The following is a 20,290-nucleotide window of genomic DNA, read 5'->3' as shown; positions in this document are numbered from 1 at the left end:
GCATGAAAAGAGTCTTTTAATGCTTCTAGTACTAAACTCCTGTGGTGAGAATTCTGAACATACTTATCTCAAATCCTGCCCTATTCCAGTTAGTGTCACAACCAGGTTCCCATGTCCTTTAACAAGATAGGCGAATAAATACTGTTTTCAAAAGATCCAGACATGAAAATGAAGCGCTAATGTCTTCTGATGCTAGATTTCCCATTATCTATGGATATGCTTATATAGAAATTGTTCTCAGGTCTGTGATTAATTCCTCTGTCCTAAAGCAAATTGCTAAATCTTATTTCCTTTTTCATTAATTTATTTTTTGGGGGGTAGAGCTTGGACTTGTCAATCAAATCCAAGACAGCTAGCTATGGGAGCACTCCTTAAAGCCTACAGGAGGTAACATTAGGACTAAAAAGAAAAAGGTAACATACTACACATAGCAGGTGGTAAATGTGTGAGAAGTATTACAGGAGAGAAGTAACATAGATTGAAAACATAAATCCTTAAACATTTTTAGATAAACCTTGGGAGCTAGATCCATAAACATTGTGGGGTGAGGAAGCTTGGAAATACCCTTAATGTAGATGTGGATGTTAGAATAGCTTTGCCTTCCTAATGCATTCCGCGAATGTCCCCGTAAAAGGCATAGTAAACTGATTGTGTAATGAACTGAACTACCATAATCTCCACTTCCGCTTTGCATTCTGAACCTAAGGGGACTGAGTGAGGAAGCAAGTTGTCTGCCGTCACAGATTTGGAACAGTATCCGTGAGATTTACTAAACTTTTACATGTGTCCAAGCCAGCCTTTGCCTTGCCGGGGTGCAGGACAAGTGAAGTTCAAGGGAACACAATGTTATCAATGACTTCTAATTAAATCTCCCCTTGAGATTTAAATGTTCTCTAAAGCTTTTAATGTTTTCAAGACTCTACATTGCCATTTTTTACAATGTTTCCAGCTAAATAAAAGTTACCCGCCTTTGCCTTGCTTGCCCATTCCCACACAATCGCTAACGTCCCCGCCCCACGGAATGGGACAAATGGCATTTCAAGAAGGAGAGCTGCTGGCTTCAGGCGCCAAATACAAGTGTTCAAAGAGGGGAACCAGGAGGCGGTGGTTACCCTGGGAAAGAAAAGTCAGGCGATTTAGGGGCGGGACTTGCCGAGGCTGGGAGTCTTGCTTGAAGCGCTGGAGAGCAAATTAATAGGAAATTAGCCAGAGTGGGCGTGGCGCCGGCGTCCGGTCCGCCCGCGCGCAGTGAAAGTCCCCCCAGTTCAGCCACCCGCCTGCCGGGACAGGTCTGCTGCCTCGCTCCTGCTGCGATCCACGGGACCCACGGTACGGGCCGGGTGGGGGTGCGGAGGGAGAGGCTCTGGAGAGGGTGGGGGGCCGGAAGGGGAAGGTGGGTGGCGGCTGGAGGCTGGAGACTTCTGCGCCAGCCTGCAACTTCCTTGCTCCATTTAGCTGCTGACTCTGTGCTGTTCAGTGGGTCCCTCTGAAAGGGAGTTGTGCTCCTGTTCCCTTGCAGGTAAAGTGTCCCGTTGTCAGACCCCAGGAAGGGAGTCATCTTTTCATGTTTTAGTGGTGATTTACTCCTTATTCTCATCCACTTTGAAAGTCCCCCCCCCCCCCCCACCGCCTTGGACTTTGGGGGCAGAAAAAGCACGTGCAAGTTGTAGTAATGCATATGAAGTCGCCGCAGTTTATACAGCTTCTGTTCACCCCAAGGGTGTAAAGTCCCACAGCGGCTCTATTTCTTGGTCAAACTGGCCTTTGGACCTGCTGAGAGATAGGGCCTGTGCTCCCCGTTCACTTTGATAGGCAGAGAAACGTCAGCACGTTTAAAATGGTAATAACAACCACAAAGTGCAGGAGGACCTGGGCTAGACCCTGTGATATAAAAATAATTAAATTGCAAAGTGCAGGAGAACCTGAGCGAGACCCTGTGGTATTTTTATGGCCGGTTGACTGGAAGGCTAAGGCTGGAACTCCCAGCAGGCTCTCTCCACCCCACAACCTGGAGGGGGAAGCCATGTGGAAGGAGTAACCGAGAAGGGGACCTTCTTTGGGAGTGAAAGCCTCAGAGATTATTGTTATCTCGGGACTGGGGGTGGGTGGGGGGGGGGGGGGGGTGGGAGGGGGGGGTGGAGAGACGAGTGACTTCCATTTTCCTGTTTCCTTTGAAATAGTTTGGAGGCCTCTTGGTAGTCCCGGCGCCACTGTTGCTTTGTCCTGTTCCTGTCCCTGCTTTCTGTCCGAGGGAGCGCCAAGTGGGCTGCAATCAAGCATTGTTTATGGTCAGAGGGAAACTTTCCCAGGCGTCCAGCTCGCAGCCTGGAGTTCTCAGGGCCCTGGCCTGCTGCGAATACCAAGCTAGACACTCCTTGGCATTCCCTGCGGGCTTCTGGCCTGGGAGATTGGGTTGTTTGGGGGCTTTGCTGTCCTTTGCTGTGTCCAAAAACAAAGGACTATTGCATGTTGACTATCTTGAGTCACTTTTTAAAATGGCAATTGGTCCACATTTGCATATTGCTCTCTGTGACAAACAAGTGCCACTTTTCTAAGGTTTTGCTTTTGGAGTGGAGCTTTTTAATCTCTGAGATTGGAAAAGGAAGTCAACCCCCCCCCCCCCAAAAAAAACACCCCACATTTCCCCCCACCTCCCAGCCACCAGCAATTTCCTCCTAGTACCTGGTCTCTGATTCCTAGGAGACCAAGTCTGCAGGCACCTCAATCCTTCAGGAAATTCTAGAACTTATATAAACAGTAACAGAGGGCCCTCAATTATCTTTTTGCCTCATCTTGTGGGTAGCCTTCTGTTGGTTTCAGAAAGTATAAAATTGCAGAGTCATGGCCCTGAGGATGTGTTCCCAGATTTTTCCGCATATTTCACAATATTGGCATAGAGAGGCGACCATGAATATAAGAACTTTGCTCTTTTGGCTAAGAACCTGTAAAGATAAGCAGAATATTTTTCAGTTGAGGGACGAAGACTCACCTGGGATAGGGGTGGCATTTGACAGAAAAATTCTCCCAAAAGACCAGAGTAATCTTGAATTGTCAGCCTGAAAATGTTTAACCAACCCCGAGTTAAACCCTTGAGAAAACTGGGTTTCAGTGTGGGCTCCTCAATTGTGAATTTGGGTCAAATTAGTCCCTCTACCTCTCTGGGCCTCAATTTCCCTTATATGTTAAAGGTGGAGACAAATATTAGGTGCTCTGACTGTTGTAGAGTTTTCCAAATCATATGAGATAATGTAAAGGTTCTGGAAAACCCTAAGATTATATGCTCGATGCCCAGAACAGCGCCAAAGTAGGAGCTTATTTACCCAATGCTTTTAGAGCACTTCCCAGGTCCAGTACTTTCCTCAGTACTTGACACATGACTCATTTAATGCTCACAAAATTCCTGTGAGGTAAGAAGTACTACTGATTTCATTTTACAGGTAAGGTAAGTAGGCCCTGGAGAAGTGAAATCACAGCTAGGAAGTGACAGAGCCGAGATCCACCAGAACCCCAGTCTGGCTCTAGAGTCTGTGTGTGCTCAGCTCTCTCTCTGCCCTCTGTCCTCTCAAAGGCAGACGCAGCCATATGAGGGGACTGAGCCCTCTCTCTGGTGAGACAGATTGAGACGTTCTCTATTATGTCAACCAATGTTGGCCAATAAAAGGAACACACCATACATTGTAATGCTTTGTTTTCTGTAATTTATAACCAAGTTTCATATTTTGCTCTGCTTACTTTGCTTAGGTTATTTCTACCTCGTTCCTAAAATACTCAAATCACCTCACATTTTATCCTCTTATTACTACTACTATATTCTGCCCTCCTTTTTCCTGGCCACTTTTTCTGGCAAAACTTTTTCAGTAATTTTGCGTTGAGTGCAGGGCCCAGCCATGATGTAGGCTCAAGGCAACTTATTGCAAATCAGCTTTGGAAAAAGAAAAAAAAAGTCTAGACCAGCAGCACCTTCTCTCATGCTATCAGTGACTCCTGTTTCTTGTGTCTTACCTTTACTCCTCCTCACCTGGCCCTCGGGTGTGTTGTTAGGAGAAGATGTTGTCATAGACTTACATAAACAGGGTGTGGCATCAGAGACTGTGTGTTGGCCCTTCTCCCAAAACCACAGGCCTGGGGAGTTAAGCCACATTTTTGGTGATTGAGAAACTGTGTGAAGTGCACCCTCAATATATCGTTCACATTGAAAGAAGCTTCCCATTGCCCGTTTGCTCCAAATGCTGACATCTGTGTGTTCTTTGCCCAACAGTTCTGGAAGGCTTCCACTTTCTCTCTTCCCATACCAATTTTCACCAAGGAGAGAACATTCTCTGAACTTTTATTCATTGATAAATAATTTTTTTTCATTCTGGGAACATTAGTAGAAACCTGCTGTTATAGTTTTAAAATGATTGTTAAATAGGAACACTTTCTACTGGATAAAATGGTCTTAATTTTTTAAGAAATGAACTTCCTCAATATTTCAGATCTCTTTCCAGAAGCATAGGACTTCGGGTTCTCTTATTAAGCTAATTACTTAGCTCTGAAGGATAGAGCAGCCTATTCACCCCTCAGCCCTTAGAACAAGTGCAGCTGAATGTTACTAAAAGTATTACCTTGCACAGAGAATTTATCGCACATACTGTGCTTTCAAGACTACTGACTTGTGGAGGTGAATTAATTTATCATATGTATTTTGCTTTGTTATTTTTAACTAGAATATATCATTTCTGTTTGCCTAAATCTGAGTACTTTTTTGGCTTACCCTTTAAAATAGGGGTTCCTTAGGCAACTTTGGTTTATCTGCACAATGGGAATAATAATGCCCCCTTGTAACATAATTGGAAGAGGAAAGAAGGTAACAGATGTAAGGGGCACCAACTGTGCCAGCCACAGAGTACACATTCAGTCAGTGTTGAATCAGAATGAAGCAGTTTGCCATCTCTTGAAGAGAGACAGTGCGGTGTGGTTCAGGTATGAGATGTGATGTCAGAGACGTGTGTTTGTACTCTCCACTTTGCTGCTTAACATATCTAATTCCCATTGGCTTCAAATGTAAAATGGATCTAGTTATGAGGATTTTCATATTATAGGTACAAAGATTATGGAAGGAAATGCACATAAAGTACATGGCATAGTTGGACTCACAGTGACACATAAAATTAATTATCTGTGTATTTTGTATGTGGTTTATATCACATTCCTCAGTAGCGCATAGACAACTATATGACCAGTAACAGAGTAGAGAAAGATATATAAATTTATAGATTATTGGTAGGTGGAGAAAATGATTAGAGTTTGACAGAGGTTGGTATAGGACATTTACATGCAGGGGTTGAATTTTCAAGGCAGGAATGAACTTTGTGTAGAAGAGACTGCACTCCATTAAATAGTGTCTAAGCTTGGGTGTGAGAAAAGATGTGTGTTAATGTGAAAGAGATAGAAGAAGCAGATAGCAGGGTGATAACAGAACACAAAGAGGTTAAAAACTGTGACTACCAGGTCACGTGAGGAGTTTAAATTTTAAGATTTACCTTAAATCCGTACCCACTTTGACTTCAGTATCACTAGTGTGCCTTAGCTTTCCTCCTGAGTACACTCCCAATTATAGGTTCAACTCTAGACTAAGATAGTTACATTCAATTTACTCTTGACATCTTTTAGATAGAAGTAGATATGGCATGTGAAGTAACCTAAAGAGTTATGTAAAGCTAATCCTCCTTCCCTTATTCCTTCGATGAAAGTAGCATAAATGCCAACTTTTCCCCTTGCATTTGCAAGCCTATCTTATGTTTGGCTCCGTTATCCTGCCTCTTTATCTTCATTTGCGTTGGTAATAATGATGACCATGGTCATGGTGATAGTGATGATCATGATAAGGCTGTAATAAATTTTATTGAGGGTTTTTAATGATGCTGTCCTAAGTATATGTTATCTCAGTTAAATCCTGACAACAACCCAGTAAGTTATGAACTATTACAAGTCCCATCTTATAAGTGAAGAAATTTAGCCTTAGAGAGGCCAAATCTCTCAACCAAGGTTAATAAGAAATTGGTGTAATTGGAATTCAATTCTTGGAACTTGAGATCTTGAATACTACTGAAATGACAAAAAGCTGTAGGTTTGGTTTCTAAAGCAAAACTTATATAAGAAATTAGGCATTCCTAATCAAACATTAATGGTATTACTATTACATAATTTGATATTTCTAAAGAGCTCAATCCACGAACTGTGGTCTTTTGTGTCCAATTTGTGGTTCATCTTGATGTAAAAATATGACTGTAATCTATCTTTACAGTGTTTTTGCCTGTTTATTTTGTCTTATAATGCCTTTACATTTTCATTTTCATTCCACTCATTTGGTGTCTTCAAGTTTAATGACATAGAACTAGAAAAAAATAATACTGCTTATTTTGAAATTTTAGAAAAATTAAATGATTATTTCTTCTGTAAATAACCCAAGATATTTGAAAGAACAGTGTGGTTAGTACTCTATACCAAGTGCTCATCAAGGTATTTGGGGTATTTATGTCTGCTTTTTAAAATCTTGCTTATAATTCCAGATCAAAGTTGAAAAAATGGCTGACCTTGCCCAGCTAATGGAAAATGAAGTATTGATGGCATTTGCCTCCTATACGACGATTGTTCTTTCAAAAATGATGTTCATGAGTACTGCAACTGCATTCTATAGATTGACAAGAAAGGTAAGAAATCTGAAGGGAAATTTTTTTTTTTTACTTTTAAGAGTTGGAATTCTGAAAAGCGATTTTCTTAATTTCCCTTTTTCTTGGTAAAGTCCATTAGCACATTGTTTAATGCTGCAAATAAAGTATGCCGTCATTTGCTACAGATGGATTTTATGTATTTATGAAACAGGTGTTTTCCCCCAGGAACTAGTAAATGGTTTTTTTCATTGTGGATTTTACCTTTTGTCATGCTGCTTCAGCATCTGAGATTTCTGGAGTATCAAAGTTTTCAAGGAAACTATCTGTGATTTTGAAGTTATTTTTGCCAACTAACGTTAACAAAAATAGTCATTTTTCAGACAATTAACTGGTATTTTCATCTCTGTTACAGGTCATAATATGCCTTTGGGGACAAAATTTAAGTTATTCCCATGGTAGAGCTTCTTGTGGGACAAGGCATTTGAATTTTGTATATTTCTGATTTCTTAAAGGAATACTATTAATACCCAGCACTATAATTATGATTAAAAAACAAACAAACCACAAAGCAAAACTGGAGGCATGGGGGAAAGTGGTAGAAAGATTTGGAGCACCATCCTCTATTCAAGCAAGGAGTATGACAACACAGGAAGGAGAGTTGAGCAAATCTACCTTGACAAAGCGAAATGATTTTCACTGGTGTGGTCCCTGTGCCTATTTAGCAATTTCTTTTTCAGGAAAACCACCTATTTTTCTCTCAGTGCCTGTCCTGGGTTTTGCCCTCCAGAGCCTTGCTTTTATCTAGAGGTCATAGTCCTTCCTAAGGTATTTCCTTGTACTGTCTTTAGGTGTAATTCCTTCCCCAAGGATATTTGCATTTTAATGGGACAACTAACCTGTGTTTAACTCTCTAATGGGACAAGGTGTTGGAGCAGCTGGCTATAAAATAGCTGCCTCCCACCAGGTCCCCTCATCCTCCAGAGGCACAGTGACACCAGGGATAGCAGAAAGGTACCCTGTCTTATGAGAAAAGGACCAAGGAATTCGAATTTGTAGAGTGCTACTGATGTGTGGCAGGAGTCATGGTGCTCTTCACATGTAACAGATCATGGAATCAGTTCACATAATCATGTGAGATCCTCATTAATGTCCTCACTTTACAGCTGAGGAGCTGAAAGTCAGAGGAGTAAAGCTTACCCAAGGTTTCACATCCGTGCAGTGAGGCTGAGGTGCAAATTCATATTTGTTTAAACTCAAATCTCACATACTTTCCATTATAATACAATTATTTTCCGACTCAAAATTCACATATTGGCTAGGAGCAAGATGGGCAGCCCTGACCTCAGGAGCTGATGCTGTATCACACTCCTGCCCATCAGATCTCCTCAGCATCTTTATCTGGAATAAATACTCATATCATATTAGGAAAAATACTATAATATTTATGAGATTTCTGAGCTTAAATTAAGGCTACTTTTATACTTTGTGTTTTTATTCATTAATTTATTATAAATTATTAAACAATCGACTATACTTAAGTATTTTTAAAGTGCACATAGTTTTAAGGAATGGGGAAATCATTTCAAATAGTGTAATAATTATAGAAAGGAATACATGAACATATGCCCTGGATCATGTATTTGTAGGAATGTAATCAGCTACTTATATTTCACTATATTATTCAACCTGAAGTTTTAGTTAATTCAGAAGAAGAAAAAGAGGTGTACATATTCTAACAAAGTATAGAATACATTTATTTCCCCTTGCTCTTCTAATATCTTTAGCAAGTAAACCTATGACTTCCAGGTGAGCAATCAGTTGGAAGTGTTAATGCCCTTGAGAGAAGGTGCCTGAATACCACTATGAAAAAGTGCCAGTTCACCATAATAATAGTCTAGATGACTTAGAATTATGTCCTCTTCCATTTTGCTTCCTTTTCACTATTGTTATACATTGGTTTTTATTAAAGTTCTTATTTATGCCTCTCTTTTCAAAAAATCTTTGCACTGTTAATAAAAATTCAGATTTAAGCTATAGATGCTCTCATCTCCTACTGTGTTTGATCGATTGCTCCAAATTTTCATTCCATAGGGCCATCCTGGATGCCTGTTTCTAATGTTAAAATGAAAATAACTTAGAATACCACAATGTTATCTGGTATTTGAAGGATATTTTCTTGGTATTTGGAATAGGTTTTTGCCAACCCGGAAGACTGTGCAAGCTTCGGCAAAGGAGAAAATGCCAAGAAGTACCTTCGGGTTGATGACAGAGTAGAACGTGTACGAAGGTAAACCCACTATCCCTGAAATTGTTTACTTGGTCAATGAATTTTGGTCAAGGAATTCAGTGAGGGTGTTGGGGTTTTGAAGAAGAAGGATGAAAAGTCAATCATCGTACTTAGTCCATATAATAATTACAGGAAATTAGGGATCTAGAAGTTTTCAACTACCGTTGCAGTTACACCTATTGCCAATTTTGCTATATTTCTGTGCACTTTCTTGGGATTAATGATTTTGCTCTGTGCAGGAATATATCAAAACTAATGATGGGTAGGAGGTAAAATGAGAATGGTAGATTCTTACAGTTTTGTTGTCTTTCTCCAGAGATGAAATTGTCAACTTATGTAAAAGGATGAAGAACTAGGTACTTTTGCATAAGATTCAAAATATAAATGAGGGATATATTTCTCCTCTCTCTTTCCTTTATAGATATTATGTTTAATGTACTGAGAATGCAGTGAACAATGAAAAGCAATAAGCCAAGATATCATCTACACAGCTTCCTAACAATACAATTAATATACTGATTTTAAAAAGCACATTGAATTTTATTCTGGGGGTATTTTTCTTAATTTTTGTCATAAAGTCAGGAAAATAAAAAAATTCAGCTTTACTGAGGTATAATTGACAAATAAAATTGGAAGACATTTAAGATATACAACATCATGACTTGATATAGATATCTATTGTGCAAGTATTCCCCCCACTATGCTAATTGACACATCTATCACCTCACATAGTTACCCTCCTTTGTTTTTTGTTTGTTTGTTTGTTTTTTGTTTTTTTGTGAGAACATTTAAGTCCTACTCTCAGCAAATTTCAATTATGCAGTACAGTGTTATAGCTATAGTCATCATGTAATGCATTCTGCATTCTATTCTCAGAACTTATTCATCGTTTTTGTTTTAAATATACTGTTATTGATTTCAGAGAGGAAGGGAGAGGGAGAGACAGAAACATCAATGATGAGAGAGGGTCACTGATTGGCTACCTCCTAAATGCCCCCCACTGGGGATCAAGCCCACAGTCCAGGCATGTGCCCCCAACACGAATCGAACCTGGGATCCTTCAGTCTGCAGGCTAATACTCTATCCACTGAGCCAGATTGGCTAGGTCCTTTATTCATATTGTAACTGAAAGTTTGTACCCTTTTACAAAACTCCCCTTACTTTCCTCTTTCACCCCTAGCCCCTGGCAACCACTTCTACTCTATTTCTATAAGTTTGACTTTGTTTCATTTTTAGATTTTTCCCATAAAAGTGACACCATACAGTATTTGTCTTTCTCTGTCTGGCTTATTTTACTTAGCATAATGCCTCCCAGGCTTCTTCAAGTTGTTGCAAATGACAGGCTTTCCTTTTTTAAGGCTAAATAATATTTCACTGTATGTATATCACATTTTCTTTATCCTTTCCTTCATTGCCAGACACAGGTTATTTCCATAAATTGGTTGTCATGAATAATGCTGCAATGAACATGGGACTACACACATCTCTTTAATACTTTCTTTTCCTTTGAATATACATGCAGAGTGGGATTGTTGGATCATATAGTAGTTCTATTATTAATTTCTTGAAGAACCTCTATACTGTTTTCCATAGTGGCTATACCAGTTTACATTCCCTAAAAAAGTGTACAAGGGTTACCTTTTCTCCACATCCTCACCATCATTTATTATTTCTTGTCTCTTTGATAATTATCATCCTAATAGATGTGAGGTGATAACTCATTGTGGTTTTGATTTGCATTTCCTTGATGATTAGTGATGTTGAGCACCTTTTCATGTACCTACTAGCTATTTGTATCTTCTTTGAAAAAAATGTCTATTCAAGTCCTTTTCCCATTTTAAATTTGGGTTATTTTGTTTTTGTTTTTTTGCTATTAATTGTATGGGTTCCTTGTAATTTGGATATTAACCCCTTATCAGATAATGTGGTTTGCAAATATTTTTCCCAAATACATAGGTTGCCTTTCCATTTTATTGATAGTTTCTTTTGCTGAGCAGAAATTTTTTAGTTTGATATAGTTCCACCTGTGGGTTTGTTTGTTTTATCTGCTTTAGTTGCCTTTTCTTTTGTGTCCCCCCCCCCCAAAAAAAAAAATCATAGCCATGTCAAGGAGATTACCCTCTATGCTTTGCTTTCTTCTAGGAGTTTTATGGTATCAGATCATACATGCAAGTCTTTAATCCATTTTGAGTTGATTTCTCTATACAGTGTAAGATAAGGTCTAGTTTCATTTTGCCTTTGAAAATCCAGTTTTCCCCCAACACAGTTTATAGGATGGAAGCCACGTGACCCAGGGCCCTGTCCCGTATGCAGCAGGTATAAAACTGGGGCACAGATGTATGCTCAGCTCCCTCCAGGAAGATACCAGTGACTTGGAGCAACTAAAGGGTAAAGGCAGGGGAGGTGTCTTCTCCAAATTTGAAATATCTGTCCTTTTGGAATGTTGTGAAGGAGAAAACTAACATGCCCATGATTGGAGGTGAAGATTTATCTGTGGTTCAGCAGAATTCAGAGGGCAAAATAAATACCCCTGATGTCATTGGTGAAGCAGGCCCTTCTTTAGTAGAAAATGGTATTTCCATCCTTTCTTGCCCACTTTACTCTCAGGAGCCCTTGGGTGGTTCCATGATAAAGGGGACAGGAACATTCATATCTTTCTGGCTTTGCTTTTATTTAGGAACAAGTAATTTTTTATTTAAATCTTTCTAAGCCATTACTTCTCTTGATTACTGTCACCTTTATACCTTTATGTGTCATCATCTCTGTCAGGCAACCTTAGATACAATCTATGGAAAACTGGAGGAAGGAAAAGACGGGAAGATCATTTAGAACACAATAGGCCACTATTCTATTTTTTTTCCTAAAAGAAAAGAGTAACATAAAGCAGAAATATTTTCCATTTTGAAATATGTATCAATAGCTGGTAAACTCTATAAAATCTTTATTTTTACTCTAGATTCTGCAGTCATTTTTAATTCTGGCGACTTAAACAGAAACATCAGATTTTAAAATTAAATGCTTAAAAAATATCAAGTCAGTAATAGATGTGCCTTGTATTCACATTCCTGCCAGAGAAACCCCAGGTGCCATATATTGGAGGAAAACTTGTGCCTAAATTGTACTTTTTTCTTCTAGCTGTGGTGTAAAGATAAAATTTAGGAAACACATCTTTCTCTGTATTGTCATTTTTGTGTATTCTTTCTACTTTGCCCCCTCACTTAGCTAATTCTTTTTGTAATTTGAGGATACACTGGCTCAGATCTTACCCCTAGTTGAAAAGCTAGTTATATATTCTGCTCTTTGGATGTTGAGAGCATGAGATTCTTGGTATTAAATTGGTAAATTAATTCTTTGCAACCTCTGGTTAGGGTGAGTGAGCAAGGATCGTCTCAGTAAGACCAGCAGAAGTGAGGGAGGAGTCTTTAGAAAGATCATAACCAAAAGGATTATCTTGCTTTGGAAGGAAGAGTTTTTATAAGAAGAATCTTGAATTGCTATTGTATGAACCTTGTAAGAAACAGTATTTCATATCTACAACAATAAAGTGAGACTTACTATTTAGATACAATTTTAATATTTCTTGAAAGTGGGAAGTGCCTTCTCTGTTATATGTCAAGATACACTAAAAATAAAAAGAAACAAATATGAGACCTTCTAAATAAAAACCAGGTAAGTAAGGAAGCAAGGCAATTTGAGAGAAATAATATGAATCTGTCTTTGCATGTTTCAGTTTCACTAACACACGTTTAGTTGTAGAGAAGAGGGGGAAATGAATATGTTTCTGCTGATTTTGAAAGTAGTGTTTTACCAGTCATCTTTGTCCACAGGGCCCACCTGAATGACCTTGAAAATATTGTGCCATTTCTTGGGATTGGCCTTCTCTATTCCTTAAGTGGTCCAGATCTCTCTACAGCTGTCCTGCACTTCAGACTCTTTGTTGGAGCACGGATCTACCACACAATTTCATATTTGTTACCCCTTCCCCAGCCAAATCGTGCTTTGGCTTTTTTTGTTGGATATGGAGTTACTCTGTCAATGGCTTACAGATTGCTGAAGACTAGATTGTACCTGTAAGGAGAATCATACAACTCATCACCCTATTATTTTCTAAGAATTCTGTATTTCCAATTTATAATGAAAACTTTTAAAGATTTTAAGTGGGAGGGAGCAGAGAAATTAAGATGGGGGAAACGTAGACTGAATCTTAACATCACCAATGTCCTTTACTCTTGTGTTATATTTGCACTAGAAATTTAACACAATTTTTAAATCTATTAATTATTCTAAAAGTATTTGGTTATACATTTTGATTATAATTTGTAACATTTGTTCACCATTTCATATGTTAAACCTATAAAAAGAGTGAGTGCATGTATGAGAAACCTATTTCAATATTGCTGAAATGGACATATGAAATAAAGAATTTAAAGAGTAATTTCATTTGCTTTTATTTTTCCCAACTTGTATTTTCAAAAGCTTTAAACCTATAGAAAAGTGTAAAGTAATACAACGAACCTTCATATGTCTTTCATTTAGATTTACTAATTGTTAACATTTTGCTATATTTGCTTTAGCTTAACCACTAAGTGTTTTTTCTGAACAATCTGAAGGTAAGTTGCAGATGTCAGTATACTTCACCACGTGTTTCCTATGAACAGGACAATCTCTAAATAACCACAGTATCATTATCACACCCAAGAAATTTAATATTAATGCAATAACATTAATTCATATATATATACACATATGTAATTCATATTTAAATTTCCCTAATTTTCTTAGTAATATCCTCTGTAACTGCTTTAGTTTTGACTCAGGGATCAAACACGAGCCACATAAGCATTTGGTTATCATTTCTATTTAGTTTTCAATAAAATGAAAGAGTTCTTTAACTTTTTTTTCCTTTGCCTTTTATGGACTTCACATTTTTTGAAAAGTATAGGTTGGTCTGGCCTGCGTGACTCAGTGGTTTAGCATTGACCTATGAATCAGGAGGTCAGGGTTCAATTCCTAGTCAGGGCACATGCCCAGGTTGCAGGCTCAATCCCCAGTGTGGGGCGTGTAGGAGGCAGCCAATCAATGATTCTCTCTCATCACTGATGTTTTTATCTCTCTCCCTTCCTCTCTGAAATCAATAAAAAATATATATATATTTTAAAAAAAGGAATGGCAGGGAATTCATGAAACTGTCTTGTAACTGTTCCATGGTCTGATGGTCTATATCCCAAGTCAGTCCATTCTGCCCCTGTGGTCAAGCTGCCTTGGAAGCTAAATCATGATCAGAAAGTCTGTGTTGATTTTCTCTGAGGGAGTGAGACCAAAGGAACCAAAGTTACTCCATGACTCAGTGCTTTGCACATTGCAGGTAGGCTCATGTGATAAAAAATCATGCTTGGTGAGTATGGGTCTCAACCAAAGAGAGCTTGATGAGTCAAATATTAAATGGCATAAAACTAAGATACTCTGACACATCCATTTCAAGATAAGTGATCTCATGAATGTGAGCAGAATACAGTCCATTGTCTATGGCACCCTGCATTCATCTCCACACTAGGAAGAGTTGCAAATGGGACTGGCAAGATCACAATAACACGAGCCCCCTCACCATTGTGTGTGCTTTAGACAGACACAGTCAATGCGTATTTTTATATTCTTACTCGCTGTTTCCTTGGCTATATAATCTCTCTTTTGATTAAAACATGCTTCTTTTTATCATATTAAAACACAAAGAGTCTACCTCTTGGATCTTTCTAACCTGGCTGCTAGTGACTTGGCATATCTATGCTGTGTTCAGCTAGGAGGTCAACTCAGAGTCGTTATAGAATCTCTGGTTCCTCAAGAAACACCTAAGCACCACCAACAGCTACCCTCCCACTAACATTTAATGACTCTAAAGCCCGACATTTCTCCAGCAGTTAGAAGGGCATGAAGTTTCTGGTGCCTTAAACATTAAACTTTAAGGCAGAGAGCAACTCAAGCCTAGGGAATCCTGCATGGATTCTATAAACCATTCACCTGAGGATTCTACTTTATAAATACCAAAAAAAAAAAAAGTTTTTTGAATTGCATAGTCAGTTGCATCACACCCCCTCTTCTTGGAGGCAGATGGTGAGGAGTGAGGCAATTTGCCTTGGGAGTCTCTACAATCCATTTAGAAACAGCAGCACAAAAATCCTATGATCATCTCTCCCCTGCCAGCCGGAATTGTCAGCCCTGTGGGAAGCTGATAGGTGTTCCTGCTATCAGCGGAGGAAGCACCTCTACATTCGTATCTTTCAGGGCATTTTATTCACTATATATCCTATGTAAACTGTTGGGTTTGACAAGGAGGAGTTGTTGAAGGCAGACTACTGGGAAGGGGCTATGTTGGGTTGAATTTGGCACCAATCTCTCACGCTTGACAGCTCAAGTACAAGATTGTGGATGAGCTATAGGACCTATGAGCCTCCTCAGTCAGCGAGCGCAGGCCCTAAGTCACATTTAATTCAGAAATCCCTGACAGCCCTGCATAAAATGGGAGCAGTGAAATGGAGAGAGAGGAGCTGTGTGCAAGAGTGGGCCATTTAAGTTATTTCCTTTTACTGAAGTTTTGGAAAATATGAACCAGGACAATATAGACTATGATACATCACAAGGGGGTCTGTGGTAGCAATTTAAAGAAAATATTCCAAACTTTAAGCCAGGGTGACATGACTTAATAGCTAAAAGCTACGAGGGGAATCAGTGGAGAGTGAGATGTAGCTGCCTAAAATTCTTAATCTATTAACCTAAATTATTTATACCTATACCTCTGTATAAGCAAAACCACCTAAAATAAAGGGGAAAGTAAAGGGCTGAAACAGTTTAGTATAGTAGAACACTCCAAAGTCTTGGCTCTGACACTTTCTGTGCCTGAGAGAATGACCAAGGTATTTAACCTCCTTAAGCCCCATCTTTTGTTCTAAAATGACAAAATTAACACTTTAACAAGTGTATTAATAACCGTTTGCCATAATTATTCTATGTAGCGATCACCCATGACTCAATGGCTTTGCAAAAGATTCTGCAAAGTCGAGCTAACGTTGGCTAGGTTTGCTCATGTGTCTGCTAGAAGCTACAGGTTGGCCAGGCAGTGCTCCTGGAGGTATCTGGCTGACTCACATAGCTGGGAATTGACTGGAGCTTGGCTGATTCCAAAGGACCTCAACTAGTATTACTGTGGCAACTCAACTCTATGTGTCTCATTCTGTAGCCCAAGGGTCAGAAAACCATGGCTCATCAATCAAATCCTGCCCATGGGCTGTTTTTATGAATAAGATTTTATTGGAACACACTTGTGTTCATTCATTTTCATATCTTATATGGTTACTTTTGTGTCACGATGGTAGAGTTGAGTAGTTGAACAGTTGCGGTAGAGACCACGTGGCCCACAAAACCAAAAAGATGTGCTATTTGGTCTTTTATAGAAAAACTTTGCTGACTCTGGCTCCAGTAGGCTATCCGCCAGGTGTTACGGCCATGGCAGAGTAAGGAAGGAAAAGGAATTGTCTAAACACCTTCTGAAGACTCTGCATTTATCACACCCACTAAGATTCTATTGGCCAAAGGAAGGCATATTTGTGACTGCAGGATTAAAGTGCTAGGAAATAGACAACCTCATTAGTGAGAACTGCAAAGTCACATGGCACAAGGACATGGATGCATGGAGAGATGAAGAATTTAGGCTATTCATGTGATCTATGGCACCTGCTCCTTTATATAGTTATTATGAGGTTTAATTCAGACACATATAAAGCATCTACAACATTATGCAATTAAAACAGCATTCATTCTAGTGTGTTATCATTTTATCAGATTAGTGGTAATATGTTATATCATCAATATGACAGCAAGAGTTATAACTAAATTTAAAAAATGCCACACTGGGTGTGTGAACTTGGCCTTCTCCCTCTCATTTGCAATGTGCTGCCTTAGGGAGACAGATGGGACAAGGAACAAATATTTGGATAGCCTTATTGCCTCTGTAATCAAGTTGGTTCCCAAACTGTGCCCAGTCTGTTCTTTGGAAATTATCATCTGCACCCTGCTCCCAACCAAGTGTTTCATAAAAATTAATCAATTTCTGACTATTGGCATATTGAATGTAAAACAGACAACATTATCACTGGCCCAAATGTAAAAGTTTTGTTAGTGTTTGCCGAAACAGTTGTATATATTATCTTTCTATGGGTTGTATTAAACATGAAAATAAGGGGTTTGCTAAATCCTTGTCTGAGCTATTAAATCCATAAACTTAATAACTAGTAGAAGGAAATTAATTTTCCTTATAACTCATCTTTCATGGCAACATAGTTGGAGTTGAGAACAAAGAGCTGGTCTAATGGTAGCTTTGCCATTAACTGACATGAGACACACAGGCAAATCACCTACTTTTGCTCTCTTCTTTCCATTATGTTTAAAGTAGATTGAACTAGAAAAATATTTAAACTATCCTCTGATTCTAAAAATTCTATTTGTTCTGGAGGCAGGTGTAAGTTTCCTCTTTTCCAGTGATAAAATATGAGTAACAAGATGTGGGGATATTTATAGTATAAAGATTGTAGCTTCTGTTAATGAGGTCAAAGCTAAAGTTGTGAGTTTAATAGCATTTTGTGGCTAATGTCTTAGAATAATAGTTTTGAAATTAATTTTCTCTGAATCACCAATATGATGTCACCAAAAACAAATGGTTATTTGTTAATTGTCAAAAAAAATTAAATGCATTGAGTTACCCCTATTTTAAAATGTCCTTCTATTAAATTTTCTTTAGACATGGAGCATGCTCTCACTTGAGTAGACCAGTCACTAGTGGTCATGATTGTTTGTAGGCCAAACAACTGGAATGCCCAGAAGTAAGTGAAATAGGAATCCTTGTTCTTTTTCGCTGTGGACTCCCAGAATCTTGATTTTTAAGAGTTAGTTAGGTTTTACCTAACCCAAATGTCTATACATAAAATAGCAGAAAATATTTTATTCATTGCTTCATAAGAGAAATATTTACAAAGGGCTTCCTATATGCCAGGTGCTTGGTATACATCAATGAATAGACAAGTGAATCCCTACCTTGCAGTTTGTATTTTAGTGGGGAGTCTTTAAGTTAGGGCTTGTAAAGAAAGCAGAAAGATTTTTTGAACTGACTGAGCCCATACTAACATGTAAATTATCTAGGCCAGAGGTCAGTGCACTGTGGCCTGGGCCAGATATGGCCTGCTACCTATTTTGTTTGGCCCACAAGCTAAAAGAGGTTCTTACTAATCTACATTTGCAATAATTTGATGACTGGGAACACTAACCTTGAAGCTCAATTAAGCAACATTATCCTATGAATAAAATTCCTTTCTTCTCACTAGTAGATCTGAATTACAAAAGCAAAATTATGCTCTATTATTATTGTTATCTTCTGAATTTCATCAATAAAAAATGTGGAAATTTGTTTTCCCTCTAGTTATATAAGTACCTATATAACATCCTTGATTTTGTTCCTTAGCTCACAAAGTCTAAACATTTGCTATCTGAACTTTTACAAAAAGTTTGTCAATCCCTGAGATGTACAATAAAGTTAAAAGGGACAAATAAATACAGAAACTTGTCTAGTTCGTTTTTACTAAGTGACTTGCTAGAATTTAATTGAAGTGGCCAAGAAAACCACTTTGTTTCAACATTGATCCTCTTGCATTTGTCCCAGATTATCTATTGTTGTTTTAAGTTATTATGGTATCGTAGATGCTAGAATATTTGCTAATCTTTTAAGTATTTGCTCAATTGTTTGGTGTAAATTAAAATATTGCTAATAGACATCTATGAGAACATAGCTTCTTGAGTCTGTATATACTCCACCTGGCAGCAGAGCTTTCTCCTTGAGATCAGCAGTCTTGATGTCACAATGATGGATATTGAAGTTTTAAAGCCTCTTTTGCTGGAATAGCCTCTTTTGCTTGGAGCAGATATACAGAAATCATGACACTTCCAGTGTAACACTATTAAATCATTCACTTCTCAGAAATGGTAGTTAAAACCATTAATTTTTAATCACGTCATACCCAATGCCAAGTAGTACACTAACAGAAAGCAGAATAATCTATGGCCAAATGAAACTGAATGAAAAACTCGGAAACAGCTGATGAGGTCTAATTTAACATCTTTGTTTTTTCCTGGGACATTTATGCTCATGGTTGTGATTTTATATTGCATGCATATAATATAGTTATGGTTATTGCCTTTAAAATTGCTTCTGGTTTCTTTGATGGATTTAAATTTATTACTATTTTATGGAGAAATAGTATATTGTTCCCCTAGGAAAATCATGACTTCTCATTGCTCTGCCCCACAAACAAATTTTAAATCTACTAATTCAAAACCCTTTATCAAAAACAAAACAATAATGATTATATTTGAATTCTAAGTTTGACTTTTAAAACACATTTCAAAATATGAACTAGAAAATTTACGTAGCTCCCCATTTTTATGAATTTATCCCAAAATTACACCACTCAAAAATATAAAAATACTTGTGATCAAGGCTGTTCACAGGAGCACCATTCATAATGACAAAATTCTGCAAACAATTTAAATATTCACCAATAGGAAATAGCTGAATAAATTATAATGTGTTCATATAATAGATTATTATGCAGCGATATAAAAGAATTTTAAAAGTCTATATTTTGCTATTGTGTAATTTCCCAAATATAGGAATATATACACACACGTGTGTGTTTACATATAAATGTGTGTATATTTGCACTTCTATTTTAAAAATCAGAAAAAAGACAAATACTTAAAAAGAAATACTTAACTATAAGAAGAAGGAAGGAATAGAGTGGGAGAGAGAGAAATACAGACTATTTTTTTAATACCTTGTTTTGAATATGTAACTTTGGAAATGTAAGTATTTTACATAATAATTTAAAATAATTAAATACAAAGAGCAGTTACCAAACATTGAAAGTAAAAAAGAAAATGAAACCTTAATGTGCAGCCTGTTGATGGCATAACCTCCCACAGGAGAGCTATCACAAGTATCTTTAAAGCATAGAGTTTGATTCCACATCCCTAATGGGGACAAAAGAACTTAAAAAAACAAAAACTTTTCAGTCATTAAAAAATCAGTGGTAGTGTTGATATTATTCTGAGACCGTTGTGTATGTAGTATGGGATAAAGCAAATGAGTAATTATGTTGGTAGCATTGTAAACTACCATTTGGGCATGGCGGGAGAGAAACAGAAATGACATTAGTTAAAGTAAAAACCATATCTTCCCTAATTTGAATTAGAAGCATTAGATTGAACTTATGATGAGTCTTATTTAAAACAAAACAAAACAAAACAAAAC

The 20,290-nt window shown here is 37.8% G+C and overlaps 1 protein-coding gene across 1 annotated transcript; it reads left to right on the top strand.

Annotated features, from left to right (window-relative positions):
* The first annotated feature begins 1,222 nt into the window (after positions 1-1,222).
* Positions 1,223-13,096, top strand: MGST1 (microsomal glutathione S-transferase 1). The gene is made up of 4 exons (XM_070410634.1): positions 1,223-1,329; positions 6,552-6,692; positions 8,846-8,940; positions 12,768-13,096. Exons 2-4 carry the CDS (start codon positions 6,567-6,569, stop codon positions 13,012-13,014), a joined length of 468 nt encoding a protein of 155 aa, XP_070266735.1. The 5' UTR covers positions 1,223-1,329; positions 6,552-6,566; the 3' UTR covers positions 13,015-13,096.
* Positions 13,097-20,290: the final 7,194 nt, after the last annotated feature.

The sequence above is a fragment of the Myotis yumanensis genome, unplaced genomic scaffold (genome assembly GCF_028538775.1).
Source record: "Myotis yumanensis isolate MYYU_CA2020_CCGP unplaced genomic scaffold, mMyoYum1.0.hap1 SCAF_3, whole genome shotgun sequence".
NCBI lineage: Eukaryota > Metazoa > Chordata > Mammalia > Chiroptera > Vespertilionidae > Myotis > Myotis yumanensis.
The sequence above is the reverse complement of the archived record's forward strand: the minus strand, read 5'-3'. Positions and strand labels throughout refer to the sequence as shown.

Coding starts and splice junctions, on each gene's coding strand:
- MGST1 (XM_070410634.1), top strand. CDS start 6,567: ATGGCTGACCTTGCCCAGCTAATGGAAAATGAAGTATTGATGGCATTT. Junction 6,693..8,845: donor TCTATAGATTGACAAGAAAG/GTAAGAAATCTG, acceptor TATTTGGAATAG/GTTTTTGCCAACCCGGAAGA. Junction 8,941..12,767: donor AGAGTAGAACGTGTACGAAG/GTAAACCCACTA, acceptor CTTTGTCCACAG/GGCCCACCTGAATGACCTTG.